Raw genomic sequence first — 18,752 nt, forward strand, 5'->3', positions numbered from 1 at the left:
CAGATGTGATGGGGGGGTCTGCGAAGGATCAATTTATAGTTTAAGAAAATTCCGGGAACTCCCTGGTGGTCCAGTGGTTAGGACTCTGTGCTTCCACCACAGGGGGCTTGGTTCCACGGATTCAGTCCCTGATTGTAAGTAAGATTCTGCCAACCGCACAGCAAGGCCAAAAAACAAACAAAAATTGCCCTAGCTGCTGTGTGGAGTCTAGATGGTAAGGGGCAGGAGGGAGAGTGAGCTGGGGGATGTTTTGGGGGGTGTTGGTCAGAAAGGTGGCAGGAAGTTGACTGGGTGCATGTTTTTAATGACGGGGTGTCCCCGAGCCCGTAGTGATGTCGTGGGCCGCCAGGGGCCGGCCGCCCTAGCCAGGGTTGAGGCTGCGGTGAGCTCGTGCCCAGGAGTTGGCCCCCGCCTCCACATTGGCTTCTGGTTGCACTTAGGAGGTTGACCTGGGCCCGGGGGCGACGGAGGAGCTGGTGTTGGCAGCAGAGCCCGTCGCGGAAGCCCAGGAAGCCCAGTCTGAAGCGCCGGAGGCCTTGGAGGCTCAGCCCCGCTCTCTGCTGGCCGGGGCCGGCGCGAGGAGGGAGGGCGCGGCCGCGCTCGCCAGTGACCTCCTGCCCACCGTGGACCAACAGCAAGTGCTCGCCCGGTAAGCACCTGAGCCCAGGGCAGTGGGACCTGGGGGGCGGGGGGTGGGCGCGGTGGGACCCGCGGTGGCGGTGGCGGGAGGGAGCCCAGGGCCCGGGCTGGATGGCGGGACCCAGAGATCCTTCCTGAGCCCCACCCAGCCCTCCCCAAACATGGCTACTGGGCCGGTCCTCCCCAGGAGTGGTGCGGTGCGGAGGGGCCAGTCAGCCGGGTGGCAGGGCTCTCTGCTCAGGAAGCGGCTCAGGTGCCTCCAGATCCCATCAGATGCTTGCAGGGGGAGCAGCTACTGTGGGGGGCGGGGACAGTCCCCACCTGGCTTTCTCGGGGGCCGCCCTGCAGGTTTCAGGAGCCCAGGGCAGGCGATGCAGGCTTTCCCCGGGTCTTAGATGGTCAAGAATCTGCCTACAATGTGGAGGCAGAAATCAAACGCCAGGTGGCTGAAGCACAAGCTGGAATCAAGATTGCCGGGAGAAATATCAGTAACCTCAGACATGCAGATATCACCACCCTTTTGGCAGAAAGTGAAGAGGAACTAAAGAGCCTCTTGATGAAGGTGAAAGAGGAGAGTGAAAAACCTGGCTTAAAACTCAACATTCAAAAAACAAAGATCATAGCATCTGGTCCATCACTTCATGACAAATAGATGGGGAAACAATGGAAACAGTGAGAGACTTCATTTCCTTGGGTTCCAAAATCACTGCAGATGGTGACTGCAACAGTGAAATTAAAAGACGCTTGCTCCTTGGAAGAAAAGCTATGACCAACCTAGACAGCATATTAAAAAACAGAGACATTACTTTGCCAACAAAGGTCTGTCTAGTTATGGCTATGGTTTTTCTAGTAGTCATGCATGGATGTGAGAGTTGGACCATAAAGAAAGCTGAGTGCTGAGGAATTGATGCTTTTGAACTGTGGTGTTGGAGAAGGTTCTTAAGAATCCCCTGGACTGCAAGGAGATCCAACCAGTCCATCCTAAAGGAAATCAGTCCTGAATATTCACTGGAAGGACTGATGCTGAAGCTGAAACTCCAATACTTTGGCCACTTGATGCGAAGAACTGACTCATTAGAAAAGACCCTAATGCTGGGAAAGACTGAAGGCAGGAGGAGAAGGGGATGACAGAGGATGAGATGGTTAGATGGCATCACCGACCCAACAGACATGAGTTTGAGCAAGCTCCAGGAGTTGGTGAAGGACAGGGAAGTCTGGCGTGCTGCAGTCCACGGGGTCTCAAAGAGTCAGACACGACTGAGCGACTGAACTGACCTAAACAATGTGGGAGACCCAGGTTCGATCCCTGGGTCAGGTAGATCCCCTGGAGAAGAGAATGGCTACCCACTCCAGTATTCTTGCCTGAAGAATTCCACAGACAGGAGCCTGGTGGGCTACAGTCCATGGGGTCGCAAAGAGTCAGACACCACTGGGCAACTAGCACACCAGCACCACAGCCTAGCCTCCAGTCCCTCCCTCGTGGAAGACATGCTCCCTCTAGGGACAGGCCACTCCCGACACACCCTGGGGCTGCCTGCTGACCTGGACTTTCCTCCCTTGCTGTGCGGCTTTGTGCAAGTCACTTAACATCTCTGAGCCTTGGTTCTCACTTCCGTAAATGAGATTGCAGTCAGGCCCATCTCCATGACAGAGTCAGCCCCACAGCCAGCGGTTCAGCCCCCTCCTGGCCCCACAGACTATGGTTCAAACACTAACTGAGGATCTACTATGTATCAGGCGTCAGGACGCAAGCATGGATGGGATATCACCTTGGCCTTCAAGAAGCTCTCAGTCCAGGGGGAGTCAGGTTCTGGAGCGGATAGACTGGCTGCGTTCCCATCTGCCTCCGCCATCGCCCAGCTCTGCCACCTGGGCTGAGATTACCTCTCTGTCCCTCAGTCTCTCACCTACACAGTGGGTGAGAGAGTTCCAGGCTGGGAAGCTTGTTGTGAGGGCCGCACGGCACGATGCCCCAAGAGGCAGCAGCTTGGTGAAAACTCACAGCACAGGTGGTGGTTTTCACGGTGTGGTCTGGAGTGTGGTCAGGGAGGGCTTCTCAGAAGAGGGGGCCCTTGAAGAAGGTATGCAGGACAGATGTCTCAGGGGTGGCATTCGAGGGATAGGGCACAGTGAGGTGGTGCAAAGTGGGTGCAGGGGGTGGAAACAGCCTGGGTGTTTGGAGAAGCAGCCGCCCCGGGATTAAAGCTGGAGCAAGGAAGGGGTGGTGGGGTTCCGGGGCAGATGTGTGCCCCTGGAGGCTTGGGGTCCATCCTGATGGGGACCCTAGAAGGATTTTAAGCAAAGCAGCGACTTGGACGTGGCTCACCTGTATCCTGGCTGCTGTTGAGCTCAGAGCTGAGCCTGAAGCAGGTCTGGACTGGGTGGCTGGGTTTGCATGGTTCCTTCTTTCCCTTGACTGTGGTCGCCTGTCCTGTTATGAGTCCGTGTCATGCCTTTAGTTATCCGACCCTTGCATCCCTTTGGGAAGAGGCACAGTCAAGACACTTCTGTGGTGCTTTAGTTGAGTAAGGATTTCCACCTGAGCCTTTGTAGTTATTTCAAATTTGTGCTTTTAAAAGGCAAAACTCTATAATTTTTTAAAGCATTGTAGATATAAATATTAAAAAAAAAAGAACTGTTTGTGTCCCTGATGAAACATTATGCACTGACCGTCATTCCCCACAACCTAGGGGTACTCTGATCTGCAGGTGCCCTGGGAGCACAGCCGGGAGCTTGCTCTGTGGCAGGACCACCAGCCCCGGGAAGTGGGTGGGGCAGCCCTGGGCGGAGGGAGACTCTCGCCCAGAAGGAACGCTGGGTCTGACCCCGAGCCAACAGCAGTCACCTCCCCGGGCCTCAGTGTACCTGTCTGTGAAGCGCGGTTGTTGGAAGGAGTCGGGGAGATCAGCCTGGACAGCCAGTGCTCAGTGATCGGCAGACTTTGTCACGTTTGCTTTCTCCTCCCCGCCGGCAGCTTGCAGCTGTTGGAGCAGCAGGTGGTCGGGGGGGAGCAGGCCAAGAACAAGGACCTGAAGGAGAAGCACAGGCGGCGGAAGCGGTACGCGGACGAGCGCAAGAAGCAGCTGGTGGCGGCCCTGCAGAACTCGGACGAGGACAGCGGGGACTGGGTACTGCTCAACGTCTACGACTCCATCCAGGAGGAAGTGAGGGCCAAGAGCAAGCTGCTGGAGAAGATGCAGAGGAAGGTGAGGCCGGGCTCAGGCCCCGCCCCCAGGCAGGCCCCGCCCCGCAGGTCCCGCCCCCCAGGCAGGCGCACTAGGTGGGCGTTCACACCAGGTCTTGATCCTTGCCTGTATCCCACGCCGGCTGTGTGCCACGCCCTTTTCTAGAAGCTGTCGTGGTGACAGGGTCATCTCTGCAGTAGTGGACTCGTGTGTGTGTGTGTGTGCGTGTGTGTGTAAGTAACCAATAGAGAAAGTTGCTGAGTTGTGTCTGACTCATTGCCACCCCATGGACTATACAGTCCATGGAATTCTCCAGGCCAGCATACTGAAGTGGGTAGGCATTCCCTTCTCCAAGGGTAAGTAAGCAGTAACAGCAGAGAAATAAGGAAGAGACTCTAGCCCGACAAAGAGAATGCGGGGCAGGGACGGGAGGGAGGTGAGGGGCGGCTTCATTTTGATGTTTTTTACTTTGATCAAAGTACAAACGCACAACTGAATTCATTTCCACAAAGGGAGTGCCCTGGGCCAGCTGCGCCTGGCTGGGGGCTCTGAGCCTTAGCAGGACCCCAGAAGCTCCCGGGGCCACTTCAGATGGGAGGACACGGCTGTTCCGGTGCAGGTGGTGGCTTCTGAGGTGGGGCCTGGTGGAAAGCGGTCTAGGGGAAGAGACAGGCCGGTGCCTGGAATGCGGTCTGTGGTTCAGGAACCAGAAAGGCAGCCATGTGGCTGAGCGTGGGGAGAGGGGACTGGAGGGAAACGAGGCTCTGCCACCTGTGACCCACCTGCGTGGCCTTCAGAGCATCTTCCTGGTGGCCTGGGCCTTATAGCGCCCTCCCTGGCCGCCTGCTACCCCGTCCTCATCCCCACTCAGTGTGGCAACCAAGCGATCTTGCCAGAGCATAAAGCTGATATTTTTTGGTCTTTAAATGTCTTTAGTTTAAATTTTTTTCTTGGCTATTTTTACGCCTTTTCTTACTGTGCTTCATATCTTTAATTAAATTTGGTCTTTCTTGTACTTTGGTCTACATACCTAAATTAAAAAAACCTTTGCTGCTTTTGTGTTAACGCCCCACCTGGCACCTTCTTCACTTTTGTCCAAGCTTTTGGATTTCTGACTTGAAAATCTCACACCTGCGAATATTTGAGGAGACCACTTGCACCGGGGCGTCGAGCTACATTTTAAACCTTTGGTTGCATGTGCTGGTGCTTTGGGGGGGCTTTCTTCTGCTGAAATGCTTTTCATTTTCACTTCCTGTTTCTTAATAGTGGCGTTGAATAGATACATCTGCTCTCCTCTGTTTATTGCATAACGTCATGTTTTTCTGCACTCTCAGTAACAACTGAACGCCGAAGTTGTTGGAGGATGGAGGGAACCCAAAGTACCCACCAAAATAAGGTACCCTGAGACCAAAAAACGAGGCAGGCGGCTCCATGTAGTCAGTGGGTCAGTTGATTTTAGGGTGAGGTAGTCACGGGGCGGGGCCGGACGGCTGGCGCCCGGGAAGCGTTGGCAGCGGCTCCTCCCAGCTCCGAGGGGCCGTTGGGATGCCCGTGTTGACCCAGGGTGCGGGGTAGGAGCTTTACAACAGGGAGAGCGTCCTGTTCTGGTTTTGTTTTGGCCGCACTAGGCCTCTGTTGCTACATGCAGATTTCCTCCAACTCCGGTGGCTGGGGGCTACTCTCTAGCTGCGGTGTGCGGGCCCTCCTTGTGGTGACTGCTCTTGCTCTGGAGCACGGCTCTAGGGTGCTTGGACTCTGTGCTTGTGGGGGCGCACAGGCTCAGTTGCTCTGCAGCACGTGGGATCTACCTTGCAGACCGGGGATCAAACCCGTGTCCCCTGCGTGGGCAGGTGTATTCTCCACCACTGGACCACCAGGGAAGTCCCAGGAAGAGCACTCTTAAGTCAAGATTTATGAATGGGTAACTAGTCTTGTCGGAGAAGGCAATGGCAACCGACTCCAGTACTCTTGCCTGGAAAATCCCATGGACGGAGGAGCCTGGTGGGCTGCCGTCTGTGGGATCGCACAGAGTCGGACTCGACTGAAGCGACTTAGCAGCAGCAGCAGCAGCGACTAGTCTTGTGGGCACTGGGAATATGTCAGTGAAGGTCTTCATCGTTGTTTGGCAACTATCAGGGCATAGAGACCACTGGGACTTAATCACAATTGGACAGTATCTATTAACTACAGTATGCAGATGACAGCACCCTTATGGCAGAAAGTAAACAGGAACGAAAAAGCCTCTTGATGAAAGTGAAAGAGGAGAGTGAAAAAGTTGGCTTAAAGCTCAACATTCAGAAAACGAAGATCATGGCAAACAGATGGGGAAACAGTGGAAACAGTGTCAGACTTTATTTTTCTGGGCTCCAAAATCACTGTAGATGGTGATTGCAGCCATGAAATTAAAAACGCTTACTCCTTGGAAGGAAAGCTATGACCAACCTAGATAACATATTCAAAAGCAGAGACATTATTTTGCCATCAAAGGTTTGTCTAGTCAAAGCTATGGTTTTTCCTGTGGTCATGTGTGGATGTGAGAGTTGGACTGTGAAGAAAGCTGAGCACCGAAGAATTGATAGCTTTGAACTGTGGTGTTGGAGAAGACTCTTGAGAGTCCCTTGGACTGCAAGGAGATCCAACCAGTCCATTCTGAAGGAGATCAGCCCTGGGATTTCTTTGGAAGGACTGATGCTAAAGCTGAAACTCCAGTACTTTGGCCACCTCATGTGAAGACTTGACTCATTGGAAGAGACTCTGATGCTGGGAGGGACTCGGGGCGGGAGGAGAAGGGGACGACAGAGGATGAGATGGCTGGATGGCATCACCAACTCGATGGACGTGAATTTGAGTGAATTCTGGGAGTTGGTGATGGACAGGGAGGCCTGGCGTGCTGCGATTCATGGGGTTGCAAGGAGTCGGACACGACTGAGCGACTGAACTGAACTGAAATGATCAACTACAAAGCCCTTGGCCACGCAGAAGAAATTTACTACACAGTACTTCCCAGGTGGCGCTAGTGGTAAAGAACCCTCCTGCCAATGTAGGAGACAGAAGCGGTACGGGTTCCATCCCTGGGTCAGGAAGACCCCCTGGAGGCGGGCATGGCAACCCACTCCAGTATTCTTGTCTGGAGAATCCTGTGGACAGAGGAGCCTGGTGGGCTACAGTCCACGGTGTTACAAAGAGTCGGATATGACTGAAGCGACTTAGCGCGCACACACACACAGCCCAGGGTGGGGTCAGTGGAGGGACAGCAGGAACTGAACGGGCCCAAGGTGGTGTCAGTTGTGCTAACAGCCATACAGAGCTAGAGGTTGGGGTGGCTTGCTAGGTGTTTTTATTTTTTTACTCAGTAATACACTTTTCTGTCCATACGGAGGTGTGGCTTTAAACAGAGCTCTGCATTAGTCTCCTGTGGCTGCTGTAGCAAATTGCCACACATTTTGTTGCCTAAAACAACACAAATTGACTGTTTCACAGGGGGTTTCCCTGGTGGCTCAGTGGTAAAGAATCCGCCTGCCGGTGCAGGAGACACGGGTTCAACCCCTGATCCCGGGAGGATCTCAAATGCCTCAGAGCCACTGAGCCCGTGCCTCACAACTACTGAGCTTGTGAGCTACAGCTGCTGAGCCCACGTGCCTCAACTACTGAAGCGCGAGCACCCTGGAGCCCGTGTTCCTCAACAAGAGGAGCCACGGCGACGAGAAGCCTGGGCACCACGACTGGAGAAGAGCCGGCCCAGCAAGGAAGACCCAGCGCAGCAAAACAGTAAATAAACATTTAAAAATAAACCTTCCCACAGCTCTGTAGGTCAGACTGCAGGTACGGCATGCTGGCTTCTCCACTTAGAATTCCCCAAGGCCGAACTCGAGGTGTTGTTAGGGCTGCGTTTCTTTCTGGAGATCCAAGGGGACAGTCCATTTGGGGTTGTTGACACGTGGTTGAAGGGCTGAGATTCCCATCTCCTTGCTGGCCGTCAGCCATGGTCACGCTCAGTTTCTAGAGGCAGCCTGTACTTCCTGCTGCCTGGCCCCCTCCAAAGACATCCTGGCCTGGAGTGTCTCTCTCCTGCTTCCCGTCTCTTTGGCTGTCCTGACTTACTTCTCTGAAGCCTCTCTTTATTTGTGACCGTGCCACTCTGCTTATGGAACCAGGGATTGAACGCACCCCCTCAGCAGTGAAAACGTGGAGTCCTAACCTCTGGGCCCCCAGGGAATTCCCAAGCATCTCCTTTAACAAACCTCTTCTACTCATCTCTCTCTGCTCCCTCTCCCACATGGTGGTATATAGATTACATTCAGTTCAGTTCAGTTCAGTCGATCAGTCGTGTCCGACTCTTTGCAACCCCATGAATCGCAGCACGCCAGGCCTCCCTGTCCATCACCAACTCCTGGAGTTCACTGAGACTCACGTCCATCGAGTCAGTGATGCCATCCAGCCATCTCATCCTCTGGTTTTCCCCTTCTCCTCCTGCCCCCAATCCCTCCCAGCATCAGAGTCTTTCCCAATGAGTCAACTTTTCGCATGAGGTGGCCAAAGTACTGGAGTTTAAGCTTTAGCGTCAGTCCTTCCAAAGAACACCCAGGGCTGATCTCCTTCAGAATGGACTGGTTGGATCTCCTTGCAGTCCAAGGGACTCTCAAGAGTCTTCTCCAACACCACAGTTCAAAACCGTCAATTCTTCGGCGCTTAGCCTTCTTCACAGTCCAACTCTCACATCCATACATGACCACAGGAAAAACCATAGCCTTGACTAGACGGACCTTTGTTGGAAAAGTAATGTCTCTGCTTTTTAATATGCTGTCTAGGTTGGTCATAACTTACCATAGATTACATTGGGCCCACTCAATCTCGGATAATCTCCTTATTTTTGAGTCGATTGTTGTTCCGTCGCTCAGTCGCGTCTGACTCTCTGGGACTCCAGGGACTGCAGCACGCTGGGCTTCCCTGTTCTTCACTATTTCCTGGAGATTCCTCAGATTCATGTCCATCGAGTTGCTGATGCTCTCTAACCATCTGCTTCTCTGCTATCCTCTTCTCCTTTTGCCTTCAGTCTTTCCCAGCTTTAGGGTCTTTTCCAGCGAGTTGGCTCTTTGCAACAGGTGGCCAAAATATTGGAGCTTCAGCTTCATCATCAGTCCTTTCAATGAATATTCAGGGTTTATTTCTTTTAGGATTGACTGGCTTGATCTCCTTGCTGTCAAGGGATTCTCAAGAGTCTCCTCCAGCACCACAATTCAAAAGAACCAGTTCTTCTCTCAGCCTTCTTTATGGTTCACATATCACATTTATACATGACTACTGGAAAAACCAGAGCTTTGACTGTATGACTCTGTCAGCAAAGTGATGTCTTTGCTTTTTAATACACTGTCTAGGTTTGTCATAGCTTTTGTTCCAAGGAGCAAGTGTCTTAATTGCGTGGCTGCAGTCACCATCTGCAGTGATTTTGAAGTCCAAGAAAATAGAATCTGTCACTGCTTCCTCTTTTTCCTCATCTTTTTGCCATGAAGTGATGGAACTGGATGCCATGATATTTGTTTTTTGAATGTTGAGTTTTAAGCCAACTTTTTCACTCTTCTCTTTCACTTTCATCAAGAGGCTCTTCAGTTTCTCTTCACTTTCTGCCATAAGGGTGGTCTCATCTGCATATCTGAGGTTATTGATATTTCTCCTGGAAATCTTGATTCCAGCTTGTGCTTCATCCAGCCCAGCATTTCGAATAATGTATTCTGCATATAAGTTGAATAAGCAATGTGACAATATACAGCCTTGATATACTCCTTTCCCAATTTGGAACCAGTCTGTTGTTCCATGTCCGGTTCTAACTGTTGCTTCTTGACCTGCTTACAGGTTTCTCAGGAGACAGGTGAGGCGGTCGAGCATTTCCATCTCTAAGAATTTTTCATAGTTTGTTTTGATCCACAGAATCAAACGCTTTAGTGTAGTCAATGAAGCAGAAGTAGATATTTTTCTAGAATTCCCTTGCTTTTTATACGATCCATTGGATATTGGCAATTTGATCTCTGGTTCCTCTGCCTTTTCTAAATCCAGCTTGTACATCTGGAAGTTCTCAGTTCACATACTGTTGAATCTTAGTTTGACGGATTTTGAGCATTACCTTGCTAGCATGAGAGATGATCGAAATTGTATGGCAGTTTGAACATTCTTTGGCATTGCCCTTCTTTGGAATTGGAATGAAAACTGACCTTTTCCAGTTCTGTGGCCACTGCTGAGTGTTCCAAATTTGCTGACATGTATTGAGTGCAGCACTTTCACAGCATCATCTTTTAGGATTTTAAATAGCTCAGCTGGAATTCCATGACCTCCACTAGCTTTGTTGGTAGTAATGCTACCTAAAGCCTACTTGACTTCACACTCTAGGATATCTGGCTCTAGGTGAGTGACCACACCATTGTGGTTGTCCCAGTCATGAAGATCTTTTTGTGCAGTTCTTCTATGTATTCTTGCCACCTCTTCTTAATCTCCTCTGCTTCTGTTAGGTCCATACCATTTGTGTCCTTTATTGTGCCCATCTTTATATGAAACGTTCCCTTGATATCTCCTGTTTCCTTGAAAAGATCTCTAGTCTTTCCCATCCTATTTTTCCTCTATTTCTTTGCATTGTTCACTGAAGGATGCTTTCTAACCTCTCCTTAAAAAGGGGATGACAGAGGATGAGATGGTTGGATGGCATCACCAACTCGATGGACATGAGTTTGAGTAGGCTCCAGGAGTTGGTGATGGACAGGGAGGCCTGGTGTGCTGCAGTCCATGGGGTCGCAAAGTGTCGGACACGACTGAATGACTGAACTGAACTGAACTAACCTCTCCTTGCTATTCCCTGGAACTCTGCATTCAGTTGGATATATCTTTCCCTCTCTCCTTTGCTTTTCACGTCTCTTCCTTTCTGAGCTATCTGTAAAGCCTGCTCAGACAACCATGTCGCCTTCTTGCAGTTCTTTTTCTTGGGGATGGTTTTGGTCACTGCCTCCTGTACAATGGTGTGAGCCTCCATCCATAGTTCTTCAGGCACTCTGTTTACCAGATCCAATCCCTTGATGTTATTCATCATCTCCACTGTGTAACCATAAGGGATTTGATTTAGGTCATACTTGAGTGGCCTACTGGCTTTTCCTACTTTCTTCAATTTAAGCTTGAATTTTGCAGTAAGGAGCTGATGATTTCAGCCACAGTCAGCTCCCAGTCTTACTTTTGCTGACTGTATAGAGCTTCTCCATCTCTGGCTACAAAGAACGTAATCAGTCTGATGTTGGTGTTGACCATTCGGTGCTGTCCACGTGTAAAGCTGTCTTTTGTGTTGTTGGAAAAGGGTGTTTGGTATGACCAGCGCATTCTCTTGGCAGAATGCTGTTAGCCTTTGCCCTGCTTCATTTTGTTCTCAAAGGCCAAACTTGTCTGTTACCTCAGGTATCTCGTGACTTCCTAATTTTGTATTCCAGTCCCTTATGATGAAAGAACATCTTTTTTTTTTGATGCTCTAGACGTTCTTATAGGTGTTCATAGAACTGTTAACAACATATGCAAAGGATTATACATCGTGCTGAAGTAGGATTTATCCCAGGAATGCAAGATTGGATTAGCATTCAGAAATCAATTATTCTAATATCAATAGAATAAAGGACAAAACCCACATGATCTTCTTAATAGGTGCAGAGAAAGCATTTAACAAAATTCAAAATCTGTCATAAAAATGCTCAACAAACTATGAATGGAAGGTAACTTCTTGAGCCTGATAAAGGGCAGGAAAAACTCACAGCTAACACAACATTCAACGGCGAGGGACTGACTGCTTGTCCCTTAAGTTCAGAAACAGGAAAAGGGCATTTACTGTCACCACTTATATTCCACATGAGACTGATGGTTCTAACAAGGGCAGTTAGGCAAGAAAGTGAAATAAAAGGCGTTTAGATTGGCAAAGAGTAGGCACAACTATCAGATGGCATGATCTTTATAAACAGAAAATCCTTAAAAGGAATCCACTAAAAAATCTGTTGGAATCAATAAACAAATTCAGCAGGATACAAAATCAATAAGGAAAAAGCAATTGTATGTCTATATACTTGTGATGAACAATCTGCAAATAAATTTTTTAAGAAAACAATTTTATTTGCAATACATCAAAAAAATACTTAGGAATAAATTTCACAAAAGTAGTATAAAACTTATATTCCAAAAACTATATTGTTGAAAAAGTTAAGAATACCTAAATAGAGACTTCCTGTTGGTCCAGTGCTTAAGACTCTGCACTGGTCCGGGAACTGAGATCCTGCGTGCTGCAGTGTGGCCAAAAAATGATAAAGAAGAAACAAGAAAACCTAAATAAATGGAAAGACACCCATGTTCATGGATCGGAAGACTTGATAAGATGGTGGTGGTGATGGTGGTTTAGTCGCTAAGTTGTGTCCAACTCTTGAGACCCCATGGACTGCAACCCACCAGGCTCCTCTGTCCATGAGATTTTCCCGCAAGGATACTGGAGTGGGTTGCCATTTCCTTCTCCAGGGGATCTTCCTGACCCAGGGATCGAACCTGGGTCTCCTGCATGGCAGGCAGGTTCTTTACTAACTGAGCTACAAGGGAAGCCTGATAAGATGATAGTACTTCTCAAACTGATCTACAGATTTCAAAGCAATCTTTCTTAAAGAACCAGCTGGCTTCTTTGAAGCAACTGACAAGCTGATCTTTAAGTTTGTATGAAAATTCAAGGGACTCAGAATAGCCAAGATAATCTTGAAAAGAACAAAGTTGGAGGACTCATACTTCGTGATTTCAAAGTTTACTACAAAGTTACAGTCGTCAAGGCTGTGCAGTACTGATGTAAAGATTTAAAATCAATGCAATTAGATTGGAGATCCAGAAATAACCTCACATTTACAGTTAGTTGATTTTCAACAGGGTGCCAAGATGATTCAGTGGAGAACAGATGATCTTTCTAATAAATGGCACTGGGACAGCTAGATGTTCACATGCGAAAGAATGAGGCTGGACTCCAGCCTCACACTGTATATAAAAATTAACTCAGAATGGGTCAAAAAGCCAAATATGAGGTAAAACTATTAAACATGTAAAATAAAACACAGGTTTAAATCTTTATTGCCTTGAATTATGGAGCCTATTATACAGAGTGAAGTAAGCCAGAAGGAAAAACACCAATACAGTATACTGATGCATATATATGGAATTTAGAAAGATGGTAACAATAACCCTGTGTACGAGACAGCAAAAGAGACACTGATGTATAGAACAGTCTTATGGACTCTGTGGGAGAGGGAGAGGGTGGGAAGATTTGGGAGAATGGCATTGAAACATGTAAAATATCATGCATGAAACGAGATGCCAGTCCAGGTTCGATGCACGATACTGGATGCTTGGGGCTAGTGCACTGGGACGACCCAGAGGGATGGTATGGGGAGGGAGAAGGGAGGAGGGTCCAGGATGGGGAACACATGTATACCTGTGGCGGATTCATTTTGATATTTGGCAAAACTAATACAATTATGTAAAATTTAAAAATAAAATAAAATTAAAAAAAAATCTTTATCGCCTTGAATTAGACGCTTTCTTAGGTATTACACCAAAAGCATAAACAATCAAAAGAAAAAAAAGACAAACTGGACTTAATTAGAACTGTCATGCTTTAAAGAATACTGTCAAAAAGAGAAAAGACAGCCCACAGGATGGGAGAAAATACTTTCAAAACGTATAGTATGATAAGGTGCTTGAGTCTAGAAAAAAATAAAACAATCTACTCAAGAATAAAGAGACTACCCAATTTTAAAATGGGCAAAGGATCTGAAGAGAGATTTCTGCAAAGAGGATATACAAATTGCCAACAAACATATGACCGGATGTTCGGCGTTGGCCATTCTGGCCGCGCTGTGTCCTTGCTGCTGTGCGCGGGTTTCTCTCACTGTGGTGAGCTGGGGCTCCTCTCCCGTGTGGGCTTTTCATTGTGCTGGCTCCTCTGGTTTTGGAGACAGGCTCTAGAACATGGGCTCAGCAGTTGTGGTGCATGAGCTTTAATTGCTCTGTGGCAAGTGGGATCTTCCCAGTCCAGGGATCGAACTATGTCCGCTGCGGTCTCAGGCAGATTCTTGTCCACTGTACCACCAGGGACGCCCTGTGCTTTATTTTTTTAGTTTAATTTTAGACCATGTTGCACAACTTGTGGGATTTTAGTTGCCCAACCAGGGATTGAACCTGGACCCTTGGCAGTGAGAGTGCAGAGCTCTAACCACTGGACTGCCAGGGAATTCCTGATTTGCACACTTTAAATGGGTGAATAGTTTGATGTGGGTTATAGCTCAATTAAAAATAATTGTGAGTGATGATAAAGGATAAGAGGCTTCCCAGGTGGCTCTAGTGGTAAAGAATCCACCTGCCAATGTAGGAGACGCAAGACATGCAGGTTTGATCCCTGGGTTGGGAAGATCCCCTGGAGGAGGAAATGGCACCCCACTCCAGTATTCTTGCCTGGAAAATTGTATGGACAAAGAAGCCTGGCAGCCTACAGCCCATGGGGTCAGAGTCGGACACAAGTGAGCGTCTGAGTGCATAAATGTATAAAAATACATAAAGATTGTTACCATGAATGCCACGTAACTACTATCCAACTACATACATGGAGCACAGTTAATTTAGCTGAAGGCCCTGTGTACCTGCCCCTCCCTGATGGCTCCCTGCCCACCTGAGTCCTACCAGGCATTCTCTGTTCTCAGTTGGTTACATGTGATTATCGTTCCCGTGAATTTACAACAGCCTTCTTTACTAGTCAAACTGTCCTTGCTGTGTGAGGAAACAGACTGTACACGAACGTGTCATGGGGCTGAGGGAGGGCTTGGCTGCTGTTGGCGCTGGGAGTCACTGTGCTTAGGAGGGTATGGAGGGCAAGTCTGGCAGACCTGAGCAAGAGACCAAAAAATATGAAACCTACTGTTCAATCCAGGTAGGTCTGATTCTTAAGTCTAGTATTTGTCACATCATAACAAAAAGCAGAGACATCACTTTGCCAACAAAGGTCCATATAGTCAAAGCTATGGTTTTACCAGTAGTCATGTATGGATGTGAGAGATGGACTATAAAGAAGACCGAGTGTCGAAGAATTGATGCTTTCAAAATGTGGTACTGGAGAAGGCTCTTGAAAGTCCATTGGACTGAAAGGAGATCAATCTAGTCAATCTTAAAGGAAATAAACCCTTAAAATTCACTGGGAGGACTGATGCTGAAGCTGAAGCTCCAATACTTTGGTCACCTGATTCGAAGAGCCGACTCATTGGAAAAGACCCTGATGAAAGATCGAAGGCAGGAGGAAAAGTGGGTGACAAAGGATGAGATGGTTGGGTGGCATCACTGACTCAGTGGACATGAGTTTGAGCAAACTCTGAGAGATGGTGAAGGACAGGGGAGCCTGGTGCGCTGCAGTCCATGGGGCTGTAAAGAGCTGGGCACGACTGAGCGACTGAACACCAACGAAGTGTGACAGTAGAGGGGAGCAAGGGCTATTGTCTGAGCATGTATGCCTACTGCTGCTTTCTTAAAATACTAGTTTATTACTTTTGGATGTTCTGGGTCTTCATTGCTACGCTCAGGCACCTCACTGTGGTGACTTCTCGTTGAGGAGCGCAGGCTCCAGGCGCTTAAGCTTCAGCAGGAGCAGCTTGCGGGCCCTGGGCACAGGCTTCAGTTGCTGTGGCATTCGGGCTCTTCCTGGACCAGGGATCGAACCCCTGTCCCCTGCGTTCGCAGGCAGACAGTTGTCTCCTAGCCACTGGACGAGCAGGCAAGTCCCGCCTACTGCTTCTTTTAGAAGAAAGAATTTGTACCGTTCTCTGAGATCTTGAGGACTGTGGTAACTACAGTGTTACACGTGGAGCCTTGTAAAGGGCTTCTGAATAAAACATACGAGTGCGGATAGTGACTGAGGGCTGGTGATGGGAGTGGATGACCAGCCTCTCTTCCTGCTTTCTACAGGGCTCCGGACCCTGTAGGTGCTCATCTAAGTACTGAGTGGAGGGGTGGGAGGGACAGGGAATGAATCAATGGAAGGATGACGGGATAGACGGTGGCGATCAGATTGGATGGGTGAGAGGATCAGTGGGCCGGGGCTGAGTGACTGATGGGCGGGGGGCGGGGCAGGGGGCGGGCGTGGAGGAGAGGGAAACCGCTGGATGTCTTTCCTGCTCACTGCTTGTTCATCTTTTGTTTTCAGCTCCGGGCGGCAGAGGTGGAGATCAAAGATCTGCAGTCGGAGTTTGAGCTGGAGAAGATCGATTACTTGGCCACCATCCGGCGGCAGGAACGTGACTTTCTGCTCTTGCAGCAGCTCTTGGAGCAGGTGCAGCCCCTGATTCGCCGGGACTGTAACTATAGCAACCTGGAGAAGATAAGACGAGAGTCCTGCTGGGATGAAGACAATGGTTTCTGGAAGATTCCCGAGCCCATCATCATAAAAACCAGCCTCCCAGCAGGTCAGGGGCTTTGCTGTCGCTGCCCACCTCCTTTGCCCCCCCCGCCCTTCTCCACAGTCTGCTGTCCCACAGGCTGACAGGGGGGCCCTGCACCCCTCCCAGCTGGCTCTGGGGGCAGCAGACAGTTGACCCTGGGTACCCAGAATGTCGGGGGCCTGAGTCAGACACACGTGGGTTGGAGTTTTGGCTCCAGCAGTCGCTGTCAGCTCTTGGGACTCAGTGTTTCCATCTGTGAGATGGGGACCAATAACGGCACCGTCCTTAAAGATCGCTGGGTGGCTTAACGTCTTACGACGTGTAAAATCCTTGGAAACATGCCCGGCACATTTTAAATGCCTGATGCATTTAATTACCACGATCATCATTGTCCTTACTTCAGCCTGCAACAACCCTTTGAAGGGATATTTTCACCCGTCTTCCGTATGAGAAATTTCAGAGAGTGTAAGTGACTTACCCAGAGTCACAATCAGAGCAGTGAGTTGTAGGCCAAGAACAGAAGCGAGCTGGGCAGTTGCAGGCCTGGCTCACTTTCTCCTTTTGCTGCTGATCTCCTGTGTGACCCTGTGATGATCACTGTCCCTCTCTGGGCCTCGGTCGCCTGATCTTCACAGAGAAGGGGTTGGATGAGCTACTCCTGAAAGCCACCGAGCCCTCACTGAGTCTCAGATTAGGCTCAGATTTGCAGTGGATCCTCTCCAGCGGCTCCGCCCGTCCAGGGAGCCACAGGCTCCCGGGTCTGGTGGGGCCGCACCCATCCGCCCCCTGCTCAGGGAGTGCTCACCTAGGTCCTCCATCTCTGACGACCCTGGCGGGGACCAGCGCAGCAGGCAGGGAGCAAAAGTGGGGTGACACAGTTTGGAAGAAAGAAACTAGAGACAGAATTAAAGTTTTAAAGATGGGACGGGGGACTCAAGATCTCAGGGGTCAAGAGCGCTGTTCCTCGGAGCCACATCACTTGTATTTAGTATCTCGGCTCGCAGAGAGTATCTGTGGTGCTACGATAAGGTCAGCTTCCTGTGTGCCCCGTCCCGAGTCCCACGTTACAGATGACCTTGAACTGTCGTTATTTTCTCGTGCAAAGGGTATCACCCTGCTGGAGGCCCTAAACCCGCACGTGCCTTGGGGAAAACATCTTTGTGTGTGCAGTGAACAGTATTCTGAGCTTGCACTGACCTAGTGTTGCAAGGCCCACACTGTTTTCCCCTGGCTCAGCAGGGCGTGACGACCCCAACTTATCAAGACGATGAACTTTTGTTTAGATTATACTTAATTGCTCTATCTTGCTTTCATTCTTTTCCCATGGCGTTTTATTCGTGGCTTAGCCAGAGCAACACGCGGCTGACTGTTAACCCCTGTGTGGCACCACCCCCAGTGAAATGCCAGCTGCCTCATTTCCTCGCAGGCTGCAGGTAGCGCTGGCCTGTCTCCCCAGGCTCACCTGCAGTCTTGCCTGGAGGCAGGGGAATGGCTGCTTCGGCCTAAGCCCTCCTGATGTCTCTCAGGGCCATCCCCTCTCTAGGGTTGGGCAGTGTCCTCCCCTGGCTCCAAGCCCGAGCCAGGCCTGCCTGAGCGCCCAGCCTCTCCCCCAGCCCTGCTGGCCCTCCTTCCAGGCAGCAGTGACCTCAGCTTCTGTTTTCTCATAGCAGTTTCAACAGGGCCACAGAACAGACCAGCCCGCAAAACTTCCGCAGCGGACAACGGCGAACCAGGCATGGTAGGGTCTCTGGGAGAGCCAGTGGGGAGCGGGGAGCTTGGCTCCCAAGGCGCGGTGGGCCAGGGGGGCTGTAGGAACTGGACTGTGCTTCCAGGCGACCTGAGGATTACATCAGGGGGCTGAGCGGGGGCCCTGTCTGTGTCACCCTAGACCCCATAGCTCCTCTGGCCCTCGTTCAGAGGCACTTTAGTGTGCGCAGAGACCAGCGGAGGAGCAGGGGCTCAAGGCAGCCCACCCTGCTGGTGAAGGACAGAGGTTTCAGCCACAAACCCAGAGAACAAACGCTCATCCTAGTTTCCTGGGCCCCGGCTGGTACTCTTGAACAGAAAGCGTCCTCAAAAGTTTCCATAAACAGTCACTGTGATTCTATAGTCACTTTACTTCATACTGCCTTTATTTTGTATTCCAGCAAATACACAGCCTTAAAGGAGGTCAGCCAACTTTTCTCTAAAGGGCCACACAGCAACTGTTTCAGGGCTTGGGTGCTAGGTGGTCTCTCACACAGCTCTCAGCCCTGCCAGAGAGCGCGAACCCACCCCCGCCGTATGTAGATGGCTGAGCACAGCTGTGTCCAGAGCGCTTCCAAGAACAGTCTGTGGGCCAGGTTTGACCCACAGACTGTATAATTTGCTGATCCTCACCATTAACCATTACAGATACTTTGGAAAACCTACATGGAACATACCTTTGCAGTCACGATAAGGTCACTCACAGGTTGATGAATTC

The 18,752-nt window shown here is 49.9% G+C and overlaps 1 protein-coding gene across 1 annotated transcript in view; it reads left to right on the plus strand.

Annotated features, from left to right (window-relative positions):
* The window catches only part of KIF17 (kinesin family member 17), a gene marked incomplete in the record, with an annotated part of 50,988 nt that overhangs the window by 28,830 nt on the left and 3,406 nt on the right, over window positions 1-18,752 (plus strand). Inside the window, 5 exon segments of the mRNA NM_001105212.1 lie at window positions 2,931-3,028; window positions 3,446-3,520; window positions 3,614-3,845; window positions 16,054-16,312; window positions 17,959-18,026. Coding sequence (NP_001098682.1) covers window positions 2,931-3,028; window positions 3,446-3,520; window positions 3,614-3,845; window positions 16,054-16,312; window positions 17,959-18,026 — 732 coding nt within the window.

This window comes from Bos taurus, chromosome 2 (genome assembly GCF_002263795.3).
Source record: "Bos taurus isolate L1 Dominette 01449 registration number 42190680 breed Hereford chromosome 2, ARS-UCD2.0, whole genome shotgun sequence".
Lineage (NCBI taxonomy): Eukaryota > Metazoa > Chordata > Mammalia > Artiodactyla > Bovidae > Bos > Bos taurus.